We start from the raw sequence: 16,310 nt of genomic DNA, 5'->3' as shown, positions 1-16,310 counted from the left end.
CACCTGGTCCCAGCTTTCCTTTTAGTATGTATCTATAGCTTTTTCTTCATCTCCAGTTGCACCCTCTCAGGACCATGCTGGCTCTGTCAGTTGCAACAAATAGAAAGTCCAGAGAAGGCACTAGGGGCATTCAGAAGAAGGCTATATCTGGTCAGGATGGAATAGGGGAGCTTATGAGAATGACATTTGAATTGGAATTTGAATGATAACATGGTGTTTGGCTATATCTAAGGAAGCAGTCCCCAGCCTTTTTGGCACCAGGGACTGGTTGCACAGAAGACAGTTTTTCCAGACAGGGATGTGATGGGTAGTGAGAAGTGGTTGAATTTTTGTTTTTATTTTTTATTTTTTTTGGTTTTTCTCCGGTACCGGGAACCGAACTCACGACCTTGAGCTTGCCAGGCAGGAGCTTTGCCGCTGAGCTAAATCCCCAGCCCCGGTGAGAAGTGGTTTGAGAAGCAGAAAACCCAGATCCCTCTGTGTTTGGTTGGTAGAGTTTGCATTCCTACAAGAATCTACTGCCACTGCTAATTTGACAGGAATTGGGGCTCGGGCAGTAGGAGAGCGGTGGTGAGCAGCTGTGAAGACAGATGAGGCTTCACCTGCGTACTTCCTGCTTCTCACCTCCTGCTGTGTGGCTTTCTCCCTGACAGGTTAGGCACTCCAATCTGAAGCACTTTCTGATTTTACAGTCTTCTATTCACAGTTGAATGAATAATTTTCTCTTTTAAGAATGAGTGACTACATGGGGGCATGAAAACAGTCGGTTTCTCAGCACATCCTACTTCTATATAAGATGTAACATAAAATTTAAAAAGCTACAAGGAGGTAACTCTGCTAAACATCAGAATAGCACAAGCTTTGTATCCACCCTAGGAGCTCCCTTATTCAGTATCTCTCATGCACACCCCAAAGGGACTGAAAGATCTTACAAATGAACAAATGATTTTTTTCTTAGAAAAAATAAAGCAGGGAATGGAAGTCCTAGGAGAGTTTTTATTATCTTGGCTCAACAGCATAGAGTAGGACCTGAGTGCATAGTAATGCCCCAGGAGTCACAGAGCAACACAGAAGACTCTGGTCAAACATACTGTTTATTTGAAAGAGAAACACTCCAAAAGGAGAACGGTGAAAAAAATTAAAAGAAAAGATCAGATGTGAAGTAGCAGCTCTTGCACCATAGGCTTCTACTTCCCTCCTGGCCCACACTGCTATGCAAGGCCACAGCCACAGCCCCACGCTGGTCACCCCAGGCTAGTGTGGGAGGAGGCAGTCTCCCTCAAAAGTGAGGAGAGGAGATAAGAAGTCTCTCAGCCTCTTCAGGTTGCTCCTACTCATCAGCAGGGGCAGGGTCTCCACAATAAGGTCTGGGTTGATGTACTGCAGGTGGAAAAACAGGTAACCCAGCAATTCAATGAAGATCAGGATCATAAAGAAAAGCCACCGGAAAAATCTACAAAGAAACATTCATTATTAGCACGTGGGGAAGGGACAGCCCATGGTCAAGCAGTGAGAGCTGAACCTCATATTCATGTCATATTTAGACAAAACTGATGGACAAAAGTGAGATATGGGGTACAGGGGGTCAAGGTCGGGGGAAGGTCAACACAGAAAAAGTTGTTCTGCAACAGAATAGATATCCACATAGAAGAGCTGGAGGAGCAAAAGATGGTAGATTTCTGGACCTTTGAGGGTTATTAGAAAAAGTGCCTAACTGTCACACCTGGGAGCTTAATCACCATTAGCCCTCTTCAGATCTTCTCTAGTAAGTGGGTTTAGAATATAAAGTCTGTTACTTTAACATCAAAATGACAATGCTTGGCCTTTGCTAAACATCAGGTGCTCAAATAGACTACAATGAAGTGTGTGTGTGTGTGTGTGTGTGTGTGTGTGTGTGTGTGTGTGTGTGTGTGTGATGTGTTTTATGTTCGTTCAAGAAACAAATCTACCCTCACAACTACTTAAAGGCTTTAAGTCTTTATTTTTATGGAAATGTCATAAATGGAAGTTTTGCCTAAAAGTATGACATGAGACACTTCAGAGTTAGTCTCATTTCAAAATTGTAAAAACAAAAGGCACAGAAAATTCAAGTGCCTTTCTATAATTTCTCAGCCTGCAGTAAAAAAACCCTGAAAATTAATGCACTCTATACTCTCTCCAGGGAAGTATAACAGAGGTTACTAGGTTTGGAACTGAAAAGTGGAAAAAGGCCATCTAAAGATCATAAGAATAAAAATTAAAAGTGAAATGCAAACTGCAGCTTCCATCTGAAACTTATCAGAGACATTTACTAATCCCCCAGCTATTTAGAGCATCGCAACTCTGGTGCTATAACTCTGTGTTGAGGAAGGTGCAATCAGGGCCACCTGCTGGCTCTGTGTCTGGATATGCTTATTCCTTTAGCCCTTACCACGTCACGTGCAGAGTGAATGTAGCCTGGACCACAAAACCAAGATTCTGCGGCTTACCTAAAAAATGAGACCCTCTTCTGTTTCTTAATGATAGTCTTCTCCTGTGGGAAGGAATAGAAACCAAAGCTGTAGCTGTCCAGGTGCTCACAGAGAGGCAGAATAACAGGGTAGCTACGAGTAGAGGGACTGAAGGATCTTACTAACATCCTGGCCAGGCTGTCCAGATTTAAATCCTACCTCAGACACTGCTTAGCTGCAACGATTGCAGGAAGACACTGAATCTCATTATTTCCTAATTCTAGGGATATTAAAAAGGAGGAGGAGAGAAGAAGGGATAGAGGAGACCCAAATTTTGGACAAGTAAGACTTACCATATTGTTTTGAATGGTCTCCACCAGGACTGACCCAGGCTTCACTAGTTGGGAAGAATTCTTCTGGGCTTTGGCTCTGGGTGAAAAAGACCAGAGCTAAGAATTATGTAACAACATCTGAAGAGCTGATAAATGGTGCTTTTCTAAGTCACGCAACATGCATGGTTAATTTCCTACATTCTTGATAAGATTCACAAAGCTCAACATTTACAATTCACAATTTATAGGAACTAGGAAAATATCCATTGTCCAGTGAAAGACAATCTATGAAGACAAAGCCTGATGTTAGACTGATGCTGGATTCAGACTCCAGTCTATTTCTGGGTGGCTGCTCAAATGTCATTCAGGTCATGTATTCTCAGCTAGGCTGTTCACAGATGTTCCTGTGCACACCCAGTTTGGAGGTCAGCCGGAGATGTGGGCAGAGTTTGGGTACGTAGTTTGGGACTCCCCATGTCTGGCTCTCTACTTTCTTTCCAGCATCTTTGGCTGCTCTGAATTACATCCTCTGTTTTGGGTTCTTTTTCCCCAGGAAGATGACAGAATTCTTGCTTTAGCTGCCTCTTACATACTAAGCTTGGTCTGCCCTCAGGTTAGAAGCTTTAAAAATGGGGGCTATAACCTATTGCCTTTCTTCCTATTTTTATTCACTCTCCAATATCTTTTGATCATTGTTCATTTGTTCTATTTTATGGTCTATAGTTTAGTGTTGTTTTCTGCTATGATTAAATCCAACAAAAGCTAAGCCAGAGTCTTCATGAGAATTCTTTTAGTAATCATTAAATGAAGGAGAAAAAGGAGAAGTGACAGAGACTTCTGGCTATTCCTGACAAGGAGGAGCTTGTGTCATATACTAACCCACTTCCAAAAACAACTATAAAAAATAGGCAAAACACACAGCAGCTGTCTGAATGCACTGGAGAATACAGTCAGAAGCCAAAAGGTACAAACCCTGAACAAAGAAAAGCACAAAAAGGTGAGCTCCTTGTTCATTCAAGGCCTTCCCCCAGAGATAATTTGCCACTTTGTGGTGCGGTGCAGGGCTTGAGAGTCCACAAAGCAAATGCCGGCAACAAGGTTGGTTGAGGAGGCCAAGGTGTAAGTTCGAGCCCGTCACAGTTACTATGACCGAGGGGGGAAATTCAAGGGAAGAGGGAACCACGGAGAAACGAGTTCATATTCTCCATGACTTTTCTTTTCGGTGTGGTGGCTTCACTTCAGCCCCCTAGTGAGGTCGCTTTTCCCACTTACATCTCTTTGTTAAGCATCAGAACTTCCTTTTCCTTTTCCAGCCGCCTCAGAGCTTCCTGGTACATCTTTCCATGTGGAGAAAACATCATTAACAAGACTATTTGTATTTTATCTCAATGTCATTGACAAAAACATACTCTGTATGTACCACTAACTCCAAATATTCTAGACAGTGCACGCCAAAGCATGCACAAAGTAAGATGTTCAAATAAAAAAGTTAGGAGAGTTTAGTGACCAGGATGGATGCACATCAACAAAAACTCTGAATTCTGCTCATGTTCACACCCCCAGCTCTGACATATACTGTGTTCCCTTGAGCATGTTACCCGGCTCCCAGTCACAGTGTCCTCTTTGTCATAGCGATTGTAACCTCACTGAGTTACCAAAAGTACTAGTCTTACCATTTCTGTCCAGATTGATTGAGAAAAATACTGTATGACAAGTGCTTAGCACAGTTCCTGGCACAGAGTAACATCTACTTTTGTTGCTAGTGTTGCACAAACGGCATTTTCCCCAGAGGCAAATCCTAGCTGATGAGAAACCAAGGACCTCATGGCAAAGGGGAAGTTTTGCCTCAACTCTGAAGTGTCTACCTTTATGCAGTGAGCTTGGTCCTCACAACGCTCTTGAATGAATAGGTAGTCACTCTTCACCTAGGAAAAAAAAATTAACAGATGTCATGTGTTAAATTAGAACCAAGCCTAGGCTGCTCCTTGGAAACCTATCTGGCAGAAAGGACATTTGGCTGGTTACCTAGCAATAACCACCTCACAAAGAGGTGACATCATCACTCATCTACAGGATCTAAGTGAACAAAGGAAATGGTTTGCCCAGGTTGTCTATGCCCCCACGTACTGGGGGATGTTATGAGGCAATGAAGTTTGGGTTCAACAATGCCTTGTGAAGTTAGAGAACTGTAACAGAGATGGTAAGACCAGTACTTTTTTTTTTTTTTTTTTTGGTGTTTCTCCAGTACCGGGAACCAAACTCACGACCTTGCACTTGCCAGGCAGGCACTTTGCCGCTGAGCTAAATCCCCAGCCCCTAAGACCAGTACTTTTAATAAACTTTTCTTCACCTACATGTGAATTATCAGTAAGTTATTTGCCAGTAGTTTTTGCTCCCCACCTCCTGGGCTAGCCCTTGGTTTTGAGATTCCCTTCTTTTTATACCCCAGGAGAAGCTTAGTGGAGGAGACACTGCTCTACCTTGGCTATTTCCTCCTCTTGCTGTGCACAGGACTCTGTTGACTGTTGCAGCTTCACCTAGGGAAGACAATGAAGGAAACAGGAAGTTAATAACATTTTTCTGTGTGAGGCAAATGTGATACAATTACCCTCCAGGCCAACAGAGAGCCTGGTAATATAGGCTCTTATGTGTTGAGAATGTAGCATAATATAGTATGGGCATGATTATCACCCCCATTTTTCCGCTGAGGAAACAAAGGCACAGAGAAGTTGCATAACTTGGTTAAATCACATGGTGGTACAGCTGACATTTAAATCTGAGTAGGATTGTTCCCCTGGCAGGCTCACCACCCTCCCTCCTCCCATACTGAGGATGAATGACAAGAGCTCCCTGGATTACTATTCTGATTCAAATGTTGTGGGGTACACATGCCCTCTGAATCACATAAGAACAAATCAGAAGCATTGCTGCTCCTTTTCTAGAGAAAAACATATGACAGTGGGACTCATGTGGCAACAATGGCCAAATTACCATATTTGCCACAAAAAACTGCCAAGAGCTTTCCAGTAAGAGTTCTTGCCCCCTATTGGGAATCCAATTCATTCATTCCACAGTCGTCACTAGGCCTCTACTATGTGCCATTTTAAGATACTGGGTCAAAAATTCATGTTCTTAATTGATTTGCTTTGTGGTAAAAATAATAATAAATTTTAAAAATACAACTTAACTTGGCCTGTGAGCCAAAGCATGGAAAATCAGTTGAGCTCATGGACACATATAATTTGGAGGTATTTTTTCTCTACTTGAATGTCTATATTTATGTGTCCTCATTTCTGTTATAAACTTCTTGAGAGAAGACCCCAGTGAGCACTCAAGAATATGTTTTATTAACTACAGATGGCAAGGCCTCTCGAGCAACTCTCTCCACTTGATAGCACTGCACTCGTCTCTGCTCCTGGTGATATCATAAAGGTCCCAGGTGTCCTCAGATTAGGTGGAGGGAACAAAGGGCATCAGTTTACCTCTGATAATCACACACACATGCTCAGCACCATGCCTAGGAGAGGCCTTGAAAACAGTTCTTCTCAGCCATCTAGAATACTTGCATCTCCCAGAAAATCTCTGGGTTTGCTGTTCTACTCACCTTCAGTTCTGCCAAATTCTGCTTCAGGATTTCTTTAGTAGGACCAGCATTCTTAAATCCCCTTGAAATCTGAAAAATCATCCCCCAAACCATGGACTTTGTAAGCTACACACAATGCATATGAAAGCCCAGGACAGTGTCAGACTCGGGCTTAGGTTACAAAAGGGAAGTTATTAATTCAAGTCCTGACACAAGCTTGATGGAAAAGCATTTCCGCAACACTATGGAAGCTGCCTGGCCCCACTGTGGCAGGACATCCCTGTTTCCATAGCTCTTGGGAGCCAAAGCAGATGGAGAGGGCAATGATGAGAGGGGGAACAGAATGGAGCAGAGCAGCTGGGGAAGAAGGGACAAATCTTTCTCTCTACATCTGTTAGCCCTGTCACCACAACCTACAGTTCTCAGAGGGTAAATGCTCATACTAGTCACTGTTTGTTCGAAGGTTGTATCAGAAGGTGAGAGGGGACAGAGCACACCTAGTTTTCTCATTTGACCCCTTTTCCTCTTTCTGACTGGAACATATTGGGAATCCTAAGAGATGACCGTCATTTCAAGGTAGACTTTGGGGTGTGAAAAGAAGCTCTTCGTTATTGTACGTGCTGCATTTCCTCGTTCTAAGTGCGCACAGGACCCTCTCACATGCTCCCAGTCCACCCCACTATACTTTCTGTTGTGAAGAAAATGACCTCGGGATCCTAGGATCCTCAGACCTGGGCTCCTCTTACCTTCTCCTGAAGCTCCCCCACATTCTTGTTTAGGATTGCATTCTTTTCTTCCTGTGGGAAAGAGGACTTTTGCTCTCATACCTGCCCTCACTAGCCTGCTGAAATAATATCTGAGGACAAGGGAATCAGGCATGAAAAGTGCACTCAGACCCCACATGGAGAGCTGGAGACAGATCCAGGCCTCAGCCCCATGTGGAGCACTTCATTCTCAGAGAACTCTCTCAAACGGCTCTGATTTCTACAGGTGGACAATCCTTTTTAGATGTTTCCTTACCAGCTTTGCCGTCTCTACTTCCAGGTCATTCAGGGCTTCCTCCCTCTCAGATATGATCTGGTTCAACTCCTCCTTCTCTTCATCTCTTTCTGATGATAGGGTGAGATCTCTTTCCAGACTGAAAAATAGAGTCACTCAGGTGTGGCTTAGCCCTAAGGAAGCTGCCAGGGCCCTCACTTCAGAAGCTACTGCCAAAGTTTTAAGGATTAGAGTAATTGCTTAATGCTTATTGAGTAAAATCAGTCTTCTATGGAAATTTAAAGCAAAACTCTGTTTATGTTTCAGCACCTATACGACAGGCTGAGATTTGCCATCGAGGAAAGAGACCTTCCTCCCACCTTTTTTTCTATTCCAAGGTAAGGAGACTAAGGTAAGGACCTCCAAGTAAGGAAAAACCCCTCCTACACCAGCTTCAAAGGCTGACCTTTGGATGACTTTTTCTTTCTCTTGAATTTTTCTGAGAAGAGCCTCATTTGCCTCATCCAGTGTCTGCAGATCCTTTTCAAGGTCTGAGTTCAGGCGGTCAAGGTTCTGTTTTGTGGCTTCTAAATTTGCTATTTCCATCATTAACCTATAGGAAAAATCAGCATTACTAAAACCAGGACAGAAAAACATAAGATTCCTAAGATTTCTATTTCTTCAACTCTTCTCCTATTATAAACAAGCCTAACCAGATCCACTTTATTTTTCATAGTAAATTTATGTCTAGAGGGTTTTTGTGTAAGGTAAATTCCTAGATTCAATCACATTTTTGAAATGTTTTACTTTTGTGATGCTAGAGAGTGAACCCAAGACCACATGCATGCTAGCGGCACCCTCTAGCCCTCACACTATAATTATGAATATTTCAAGTGCAACCCCCTCAAGCACAAATCTTATATGAAGCAAAAATATTTTCACTTGAATAATTATATTCTTATTTTTAAAAATTTTGTATGGAGTATGTGGAATCTAAGAAATACCTATAAAATATTTAAAGAGGGAAAAGAATTTCTTCTAACTCAGGCAGGGGGATTAGAAGGCACAGGGGGAATGGATCTTTTCCTCACAAAAACCAGTTTGCTGTGTGAGGCACTGACTGTCCCTGAAAACCCCATTGCAGAATTGAAGCCAAAGTTGTTTCTTCCTAGGAAACTTTCCCGAGCTAGAGGGGACGGTGTCCTAAACAGCTGAGGTCTCCCTCTTGATTGGATTCTGGAGACTGCCCTTAACATTTTAGCTCCTTTCCTGAACTCCCTTATTGTCCTCCTTACTTACGTATCCCCCAGTGGATTTTGTTCAACTTCTTCCATCGTAAGTTTCCTAAAATATTAATACAAACATTCGTCACAGAAGCAAAGGCCATATCATCTAGCATAGTGATTTGTCTAGGAACGGACAGGCCATTAGACTCTACTTACTGAAGGTAGAGACAGCAAGAAACCAAAGCCTTCAACATTCTCACTTTCCAGGATTAATTTTACAATATTTTACAAAACCTAAATAGCACTAAAGTAGATACTAGTTTAATTTAACATCTCATAAATGAATCCCATCAAAGGATGGTATTTTTTTTTCAAAAATTTTTACTCTTTGGCTGCATGTTCCCTTTCTTGTGTGTTTGACCTTCAATAAAGTACTAAAGTACTCATGTATAATTTTTGACAAACTTACTAAGAGTTTATTCCTAACCCAAACCATCAAGGAAACATAGAAAAAAAAAAAAAAAAAACAGGAGAGTAAGAGGTATGGAAAGTGTCGGTCAGATTTCTATTAGTATGTTACCCTCCAGCTTTCCATTAAACTCTGGATATAACAGGCTGACTTAGTCCTGAAACTGCAGCATGAGCAACAAACAGAATGTTACTACTGAAAGGAAACCACAGACATTAAGTTCTCAAGGATGGCATCTGCTAACCATTGCACCAACTCTAAAGTTCAGAACAAAACTCAATCTAAAAAAAGTACACAACTTTTTTCTCTTTTCACATTCCATCTTCTCTCCTTCTGTCTGAGCATTGAAACCTTCTCACTTTCATTCCTTTTCAATTCCTTCTCCCACCTCCTCCTTCCATCACATTGCCTGTATTTTCTTTCCCTTCTTGTTACAGCCGAGGGATCCATATGGTATCCTCTGAACTCACCTGGATTTTCTCAACTGAGATTTCTGTTGCTCCCAACAGAGATTCCCAATTTAAAGTCAGAAGTTTCAGAAAGGCGCTGCCTTACTGACTGATTACTTCACTTGCAGTGCAACCTCTTATATCTGGCTGGGTGGGCAGTATGTCATAGTGGGTAGGGATGTGTGAGGTGGTAACAAAACTTCATAATCCCTATACCAGGGTGGGAGCACAGTTCAAAAATTAGGACAGTTTAAATGTCTTCTGAAACAGCAATTAGAGCTACAGGCATTCCTGGGCAGAGTTTAAATATCTTCCGAAGAGATTTCCCTTTTTTGTGTGCATTTATCTTGTTGGGTAAAGTGTTGATGTACCTATGTACGTTTGTTGACAAACTCATTGAGAGTTTATCTCTAACCCAAACCTTCAAGAAAACTCAGGGGTAAAAAACAGAACAGTAAGCCCAAAAGTGGGCTTATATTTCCTTCTCCCAAACCTCTAGGCCTACCAGTAGTTGTGATCACCCTTGTTTCTCATCCATAATCTCTGTGTGGCATCATCACAAATTTCTGCTTCCAAGTCCAGACCATGAATCTATGACAGAAGGAATATGAGAGAAGTCTTACTGTAAGCAAAATAAGTCCTCATTCTCACTATTTTGGATTACTGGGTTTGCAAAAAAGAAAAAACTCCTTTATTTTCCATCAAATGGCACTACCAAGTCACTAGGAAGGAAGGAACTGATTTTGTGTAGGTGAGATTATGTGTAGGTGAGAAGGAAGAAGGAAATAGGAGTGTTAGATCCAAAAACCCAGTTCTACAGTCCACTCCTTCATAATTCCCCTTTCATTTTTTGAGGTCTTAAATTACTGGAGCAGTTTATGGAATTTTACATATAAGTATCCCTCTGCTAAGCATTCCTGGATCCTTTTTTTGTGCTAAGAAGATGAGGGAAGATGTAGAATTGTAGAGAAATCCATAGCAGTATGTGCTTGAACTTCAAACTTCCTTTCCGACCCTTACAGTTAACGCCTTCCATGATTTAAATAAAATCTTTTCCAGATAAATTGTAACTTCAGGCCCCTGAAAAGGCCTCACAGAGGACATAATATTCTCCAGGAATGTCCTCCCATGGAGGAATATCTGTCAGTCTTATCCATCCTTTTCAATTCAGCTCAAATGCTGATGTTTCTGTAACTTCCTAAAAACTAAGCCCCAAGTCCAGTAAAATGAATTCCTTCAACCTCTGGGCATTTTGTATTGTTTTTAATCTTGTCTCCATCCCATGCTTAGTCCATAAGCTCCTTGCGAGTGTATTTCAATCAAAGTTCTTTTTATTTTCATCCTTATTTGTGCTCCAGGGGCACTGTTTACATAGAATTCAAGATGGAAGTAAACTGGATTAGATGCAGAACACACATGAATTCCCTTCTATTGTAGAACTTCACAGTGAAGCAGTAACTTTTGTCCCTGCAAGTGAAATTTTATAACCTCCATTCCCATAACATCCTGTTATTTCCAAGAAGGGCCATCAAGATACAAAACTCTCACAGTTTGACAAACTTCCTTTGTTCTCCTTCTGCCCACCCACAAGTTCCATGGTGAAGACCAATCCCCTTGACCAAATGTATAAAAACTGGGACCTCTCCTTTGTCCTTTGCTCAGCCATTTTAGATTTATCAGCTGAGCTGGAGTATGCCAAAAAATAAATCCTCCTGTTTTCCATTTGATCTCTTATCATCTCTCAAATTCTACAATAGTAGTTGTGTTACCTCGAGCAAGTTATTTAATCTCTGTGAGCTCATCTCCTGAGCTGTGAAATGAGTGTTACTTTTACTTTACAAAATGTTAACTTTTATTACAGCAAATAATAAGTGTAAAGTTAACACAATGTCAGGCATGCAGTAATACCTAATTCTCACCCATTTTCCCTAATATAATATACAGCTCATTTTCTGTCTTATCTAACCTTTGCACATGATGTTGTCTTAATTGTTACATTTTTCTTGTTGCTAAGACAAAATACCCAACACTCAAAGTTAAAGGAGAAAGGGTTTATTCAGCTCAAAGTTTGTGGAGGTTTCAGTCCATAATTGGCTGGCTCCAAGGCAGGGTGGCACATGGCAGAGAGATACCTGTTCATGGAAGCAGGAGACAGCAAAATTAGCCAAGGGAGGAGAGTGAGAGAAGACTCTTTGTGTCCCTTATATTGTATATAGGCTACCCAACCTAGAGTAGTCTCCCCACCCTAGTCTCATAAGCAACAGTGCACTATGGCAGAATTCTCAACAGAAGGCCACATACCTCAGGAGGCTGATGCAAAATAAGTAGGGATGTAATTTGAAAGCCTCTGTTAAATATCCCAGAGAAGTAGGTGCCCGTGTTTGAGAATTATTTGTGATGAATATATTTTTCTCCATCACAGGGTTTCTTTTCCTTAAAGACATCACATAAACTCACTGTCTATGAAACTTTATGAGCTAATGAACCCTTTTAACTTATACACATTGTGAGTGATCATATTTTTGTTTCTTTTGATACCAAGAAACTCAAAGTCATATTTGAAGCCCCAAATTTGTTCACTGGTCTTCAAAACCAAAAGTCATGTAAGAAAAGGTGGTTAATTTTTGGAGTAATTTCCTGAGATAGGGATGAATGGGAGCTATTAATAATGCTGAGCCAATTGGGGCTTGTTAATAATGATGAATATATCAGACTCTGGTTCAAATGCTTTTGGAACTGGTTTGTGGAAGTCAGTTTGGAGGAGCTGGCTGGGAAGACTTTAGAATGCTGTGAACTAAGCTTCATGGGCTATTCTGGCATGAGCTCAAAAGATTAGAATGCCAATAGGAATTTGGACAATAAATATTGCACTAATGAGGCTTCACATGGGAAGGAGAATTCTATTGGGAATTGAACTAGAGGCCATTTGTGTTACCTTCTTGCAAAGAATTTGTCTACATTTTGTCCATGTCCTAAGACTTTGTGTGAAGTTGAGTATAAATGTGATGGACTAATTAATATGGCAGAGGAAATTTAAGGTAGCACAGCACATCAGAATATAGTATGGGTATTGCTGGTTGCTTTTAGCCAGGTTTATAGTGAGAATAGGAAACAAAAGGCCAAGTGGAAAGTTTTGAAAAATTTGAGTTTGGCCAGAAAAGTAATATTGATAAAGGTGTGACCTAAGAGGACATGACTGATAAAGAGATTAATGCCATTAAAAAGAATCCAAGTACTTTACACTAAGATGGTAAAAAAGATGCCTTCAGGGTACCTCAGGAATCTGAAAAGCACACTCTTTGGAAACTCAAGGGTATAAATATAAATAAGCTTGAAAGATTTTGGTTTACATAAAGAGCCCTGGGGTGCCCTGCTTCACCGAGCTGCCTAAAGAATCATTTCCTAAGCATTTATTTCACCATGCTCAGCTATGCAAGCCCTTAACACTGTGCCAACCCTGGTACAAAAGATCTTTGGGCAACAGATCTTAATAGCATCCATGTGGTGCTGGTTTTGTAGGGATGTAAAATGCAGAGAGGGTCATGGTGGTGGGGGTCATAAATGCTTGCACCAGGATTCCAGAGGAAAGCCTTGAAGGCTCTGAGTGTTTGCCAGGATCAGAGTCTCTGCCAACATTCTCTAAGTGGGCAATGCATGAACCTGTGAGAGTGGAACTCAAGCTGCAGGAAGTTAAAGATGCTAAGAATGCCCTTGGGAGTTGTATTAGGACTCAAGTCTCTTACTCTTTCCATGTTCCCCAGCCACCATGAGGTGAGCCTCTCTGCTCCACCACAACCTACCTAATGTGGTGCCCTGCTTCACCACAGACCCAGAAACAATAGAGCCAGCAACCTTGGACTGAAACCTCTGAAACTATGAACCAAAATAAATGTTCCTTCCTTTAAATTGTTTGTCTCAGGTGCTTTTGCCATAGTGATGGAAATCTAACATAGCCCGTGCACCCATAACTCAGTTTTCTCCAAACAACATTTTTAACTGTCCTGTAATAATGAGACCAGGAAATTTACAGTAGTAAAATGTGTAGGGATATTTTCATGAGTTTATTATAAGTGTGAGTGTGCCACTACCACTGTCATGAATAATCAGAACTATTCCATTCTCATGTTTCCCTCACCTTACTCCATCATAGCCCTTATAGGATGGCCATTTCTCCTCTGCTATTCCTAACTTCTGGGAAATCAAAGCTGTTCTCCACGTCTATAGCTCTACCTCTTTAGGAACATTGCACAAATGGAAACGTATTGCATGTGATGCTTTGAGGTTGGCTTTTTTTCACCCTGAAGGCTCAGTCTAAATTGTCTTATATAACAATACTTGATTTTTCTTCCTGAGTAGTGTTGTGTTAAGAATATTCCATAATTCAGTTAATCATTCACCTAGTGAGGGATATTTCACCTATTTCATTGTATAAGATTTTGTGTGGCCATAAATTTTCATTTCTCTGAGATATATTTCCAGGAATGTGATTGCTAGGTTATATCATAAATATATGTTTATTTTTTAAAGTAAATTGTCAAACTACTTTCCAGAGCTGCTATACTGTCTTAGTTAATTTCCTCTCATTGCTTAGACAAATACCTGATACTCAAAGTTAAAGATGGAAAGGTTTATTTAGCTCACAGTTTGTAAAGGTTTCAGTCCATAATTGGCTGGCTCCCAGGCAGAGTGTCTTGACAGAGGGGCATCACAGAAAATAGTTCATGGCAGGCAAAAGAAAGCAAAAGCAAGAAAGCAAGGGACAGCCACAGCTCTTTTTACTCCTTATATTTTATCCCGGCTACTTAGGGTGGGCAGCACTCACACTCTTAGTCCTAGTGCCCTTGATCCTAGCATTGCACCATGAATCAGATCCAGTGTCACTCACTCTAGATCCAGCTGCCCCTGAAAAACCCCTATATGACTGCATGAGGCTTTGTGGGGACATCTAGACACAAGCCATAACATATACCATCTTATATTTCTATCAGTAAGTAAATATATAAGAAATCCAGTTTCTCTTCATCCTTTCTAGCATTTGGTATTGTCATTATTTTTTATTTTTGTAACAGTTTTGCAGTAATTGCACACTGTACTTCTAATTTTAAGTTTTATAATGATTAACAATGGTAATTAAAATTTTTTTCATGTGTTTATTTGCCAACTGTATACTTTCTTCTGTGAAAATCTCTTTCTTTGTCCATTTTATAATTGTATTACTTCTTTTATTAAATGAAGTTAAATAACTTGTATATGTGCATGTATGTGTGTATGTGTGTGTGTGTGTGTGTGTGTGTGTGTGTGTGTGATGCAGTACCAGGGATTGAACCCAAAGCCTTTGCACTGGGCTATATCTCCAGCCATATTTTAAATTTTGAGATGAAGTCTTTCTAAGTCACTAAATTGCCTAGCTTGTGAGAGTGGAAATTAAGCTGCAATGGAGACCTCAGAAAGTTAAAGATGTTAAGGATGCCCTTGGGAGGTATATTAGGACTCAAGTCTCTCTCCTTCCTTCCCCTTCTCTCCTCCCCTCCCCTCCCATCCTTTCCCCTCCCTTACCTTACCCTATCCTACTCTCCGCACCTCTCCTCTCCTCTCCTCTCCTCTCTTCTCCTCTCTTCTGTTTTCCTGTCCTCTGCTCCCACCATGAGGTGAATCTCTCTGCTCCACCATGCCAAGTCACTAAGCTGCCCAGGCTGGGTTTAAACTTGCAGTCCTCCTGTCTTAGCCCCCCTTAAACTAATCCTTGTTTTAGTGCTGAGATTATAGGAATGGGTTACCGTGACTGGCTCAGTGAATTCTTTGTATATTCTAGATATGAATCTTTTGTCAGATATGTGAATCTTTTGTCAGGTATGTGACTTTTACTATTTTCTCCCAGTCTTCTATTTGTCCTTTCATTCTCTCTCTTTTTTTTTTTTTGGTTTTTCTCCGGTACCGGGAACCGAACTCACGACCTTGCACTTGCCAGGCAGGCGCTTTGCCGCTGAGCTAAATCCCCAGCCCTGTCCTTTCATTCTCTTAACAGAGTTTTCACCAAACAAATTTCTAAACTTTTCTTACTTAGTTTATAGATTTTTTTCTCTTATTGATCATGCTTTTGCTTTCACATCTATAAGCCTTAGGACCTGAATATTTTGCCCAGTGTTTTCTTCTGAATGTTTTGTAGTTTTGACCTTTACATTTAGATGGTCCAATTTCGATTAATTTTTCTGTTAGGTATGAGTCTTATGTCAAGGTTACTTGGTTTTTGTTTTTCTTGCCTATGAGTATCCAACTGCTCTGGCACCATTTGTTGAGAAAACTATACTTCTTCCATTGAATGATTTTTTCACTTTTGCAAAAATCAGTTGTCTAGCTTTGGACAATTTGGTTAGATCCAATAGTTTTATAGCATTTAATTTCCATATCTCCTAGAAAATGTTGGAGATAGATTTTGTTCACAGTATAGGTAGAGTAGACATATACAATTAAATGCATTTTTATTGGATTCTCAAGCAACTACAGTAGCCCTTAGCTGGTACATATGCATAACTTATTAGTGAAGTCTATTCAGATCTTTCTGTGGCATACAACATATTTTATAGTTAGTACTCATAGATACTAACTTTTAAGAGTAAGGACCATGAGTCCCTTTTTCTTGCTTTATCTCTACACAGTAGATAATCCATGTACATGAACTGTTTGCTGTGAATACATAGCCAAATGCTCACTTGCCTCTTTTATGTAATTTCACTCCTGTCATTTGAGAAAACAGAAAGAATATTATCTGTAGGGAGATGCTGGTGACCTTTTAACACCTACATCCTTTGGATAAGTCTTAAAATTATCACTCCTTTGGACTTTC

The 16,310-nt window shown here is 40.7% G+C and overlaps 1 protein-coding gene and 1 long non-coding RNA gene across 3 annotated transcripts in view; one reads left to right on the top strand and one right to left on the bottom strand.

Moving 5' to 3' along the window:
- Positions 1–1,081: 1,081 nt before the first annotated feature.
- On the bottom strand, positions 1,082–9,568 carry LOC102024560 (transmembrane and coiled-coil domain-containing protein 5B-like). The gene is made up of 12 exons (XM_005381168.1): positions 9,488–9,568; positions 8,622–8,666; positions 7,789–7,935; positions 7,365–7,482; positions 7,091–7,141; positions 6,366–6,434; positions 5,242–5,298; positions 4,627–4,686; positions 4,034–4,098; positions 2,783–2,858; positions 2,469–2,512; positions 1,082–1,453 (listed from the first exon to the last, which is right to left on the bottom strand). Exons 2-12 carry the CDS (start codon positions 8,654–8,656, stop codon positions 1,255–1,257), a joined length of 921 nt encoding a protein of 306 aa, XP_005381225.1. The 5' UTR covers positions 8,657–8,666; positions 9,488–9,568; the 3' UTR covers positions 1,082–1,254.
- The window catches only part of LOC102024900, a 51,645-nt gene continuing 40,172 nt past the window's right edge, over positions 4,838–16,310 (top strand). The window contains exons 1-2 of one of the 2 annotated variants that reach the window (XR_260346.2): positions 4,838–4,961; positions 7,650–7,720. This is a non-coding gene — a long non-coding RNA (uncharacterized LOC102024900). Of the gene's footprint in view, positions 4,962–7,649; positions 7,735–16,310 lie in introns of both variants that reach the window. The other variant, XR_001233287.1, reaches the window with a different exon arrangement.

This window comes from Chinchilla lanigera, unplaced genomic scaffold, assembly GCF_000276665.1.
Source record: "Chinchilla lanigera isolate Chin_1 unplaced genomic scaffold, ChiLan1.0 scaffold00015, whole genome shotgun sequence".
NCBI classification, from domain to species: Eukaryota; Metazoa; Chordata; class Mammalia; order Rodentia; family Chinchillidae; genus Chinchilla; species Chinchilla lanigera.
This window is presented reverse-complemented; position numbering and strand designations above follow the sequence as displayed.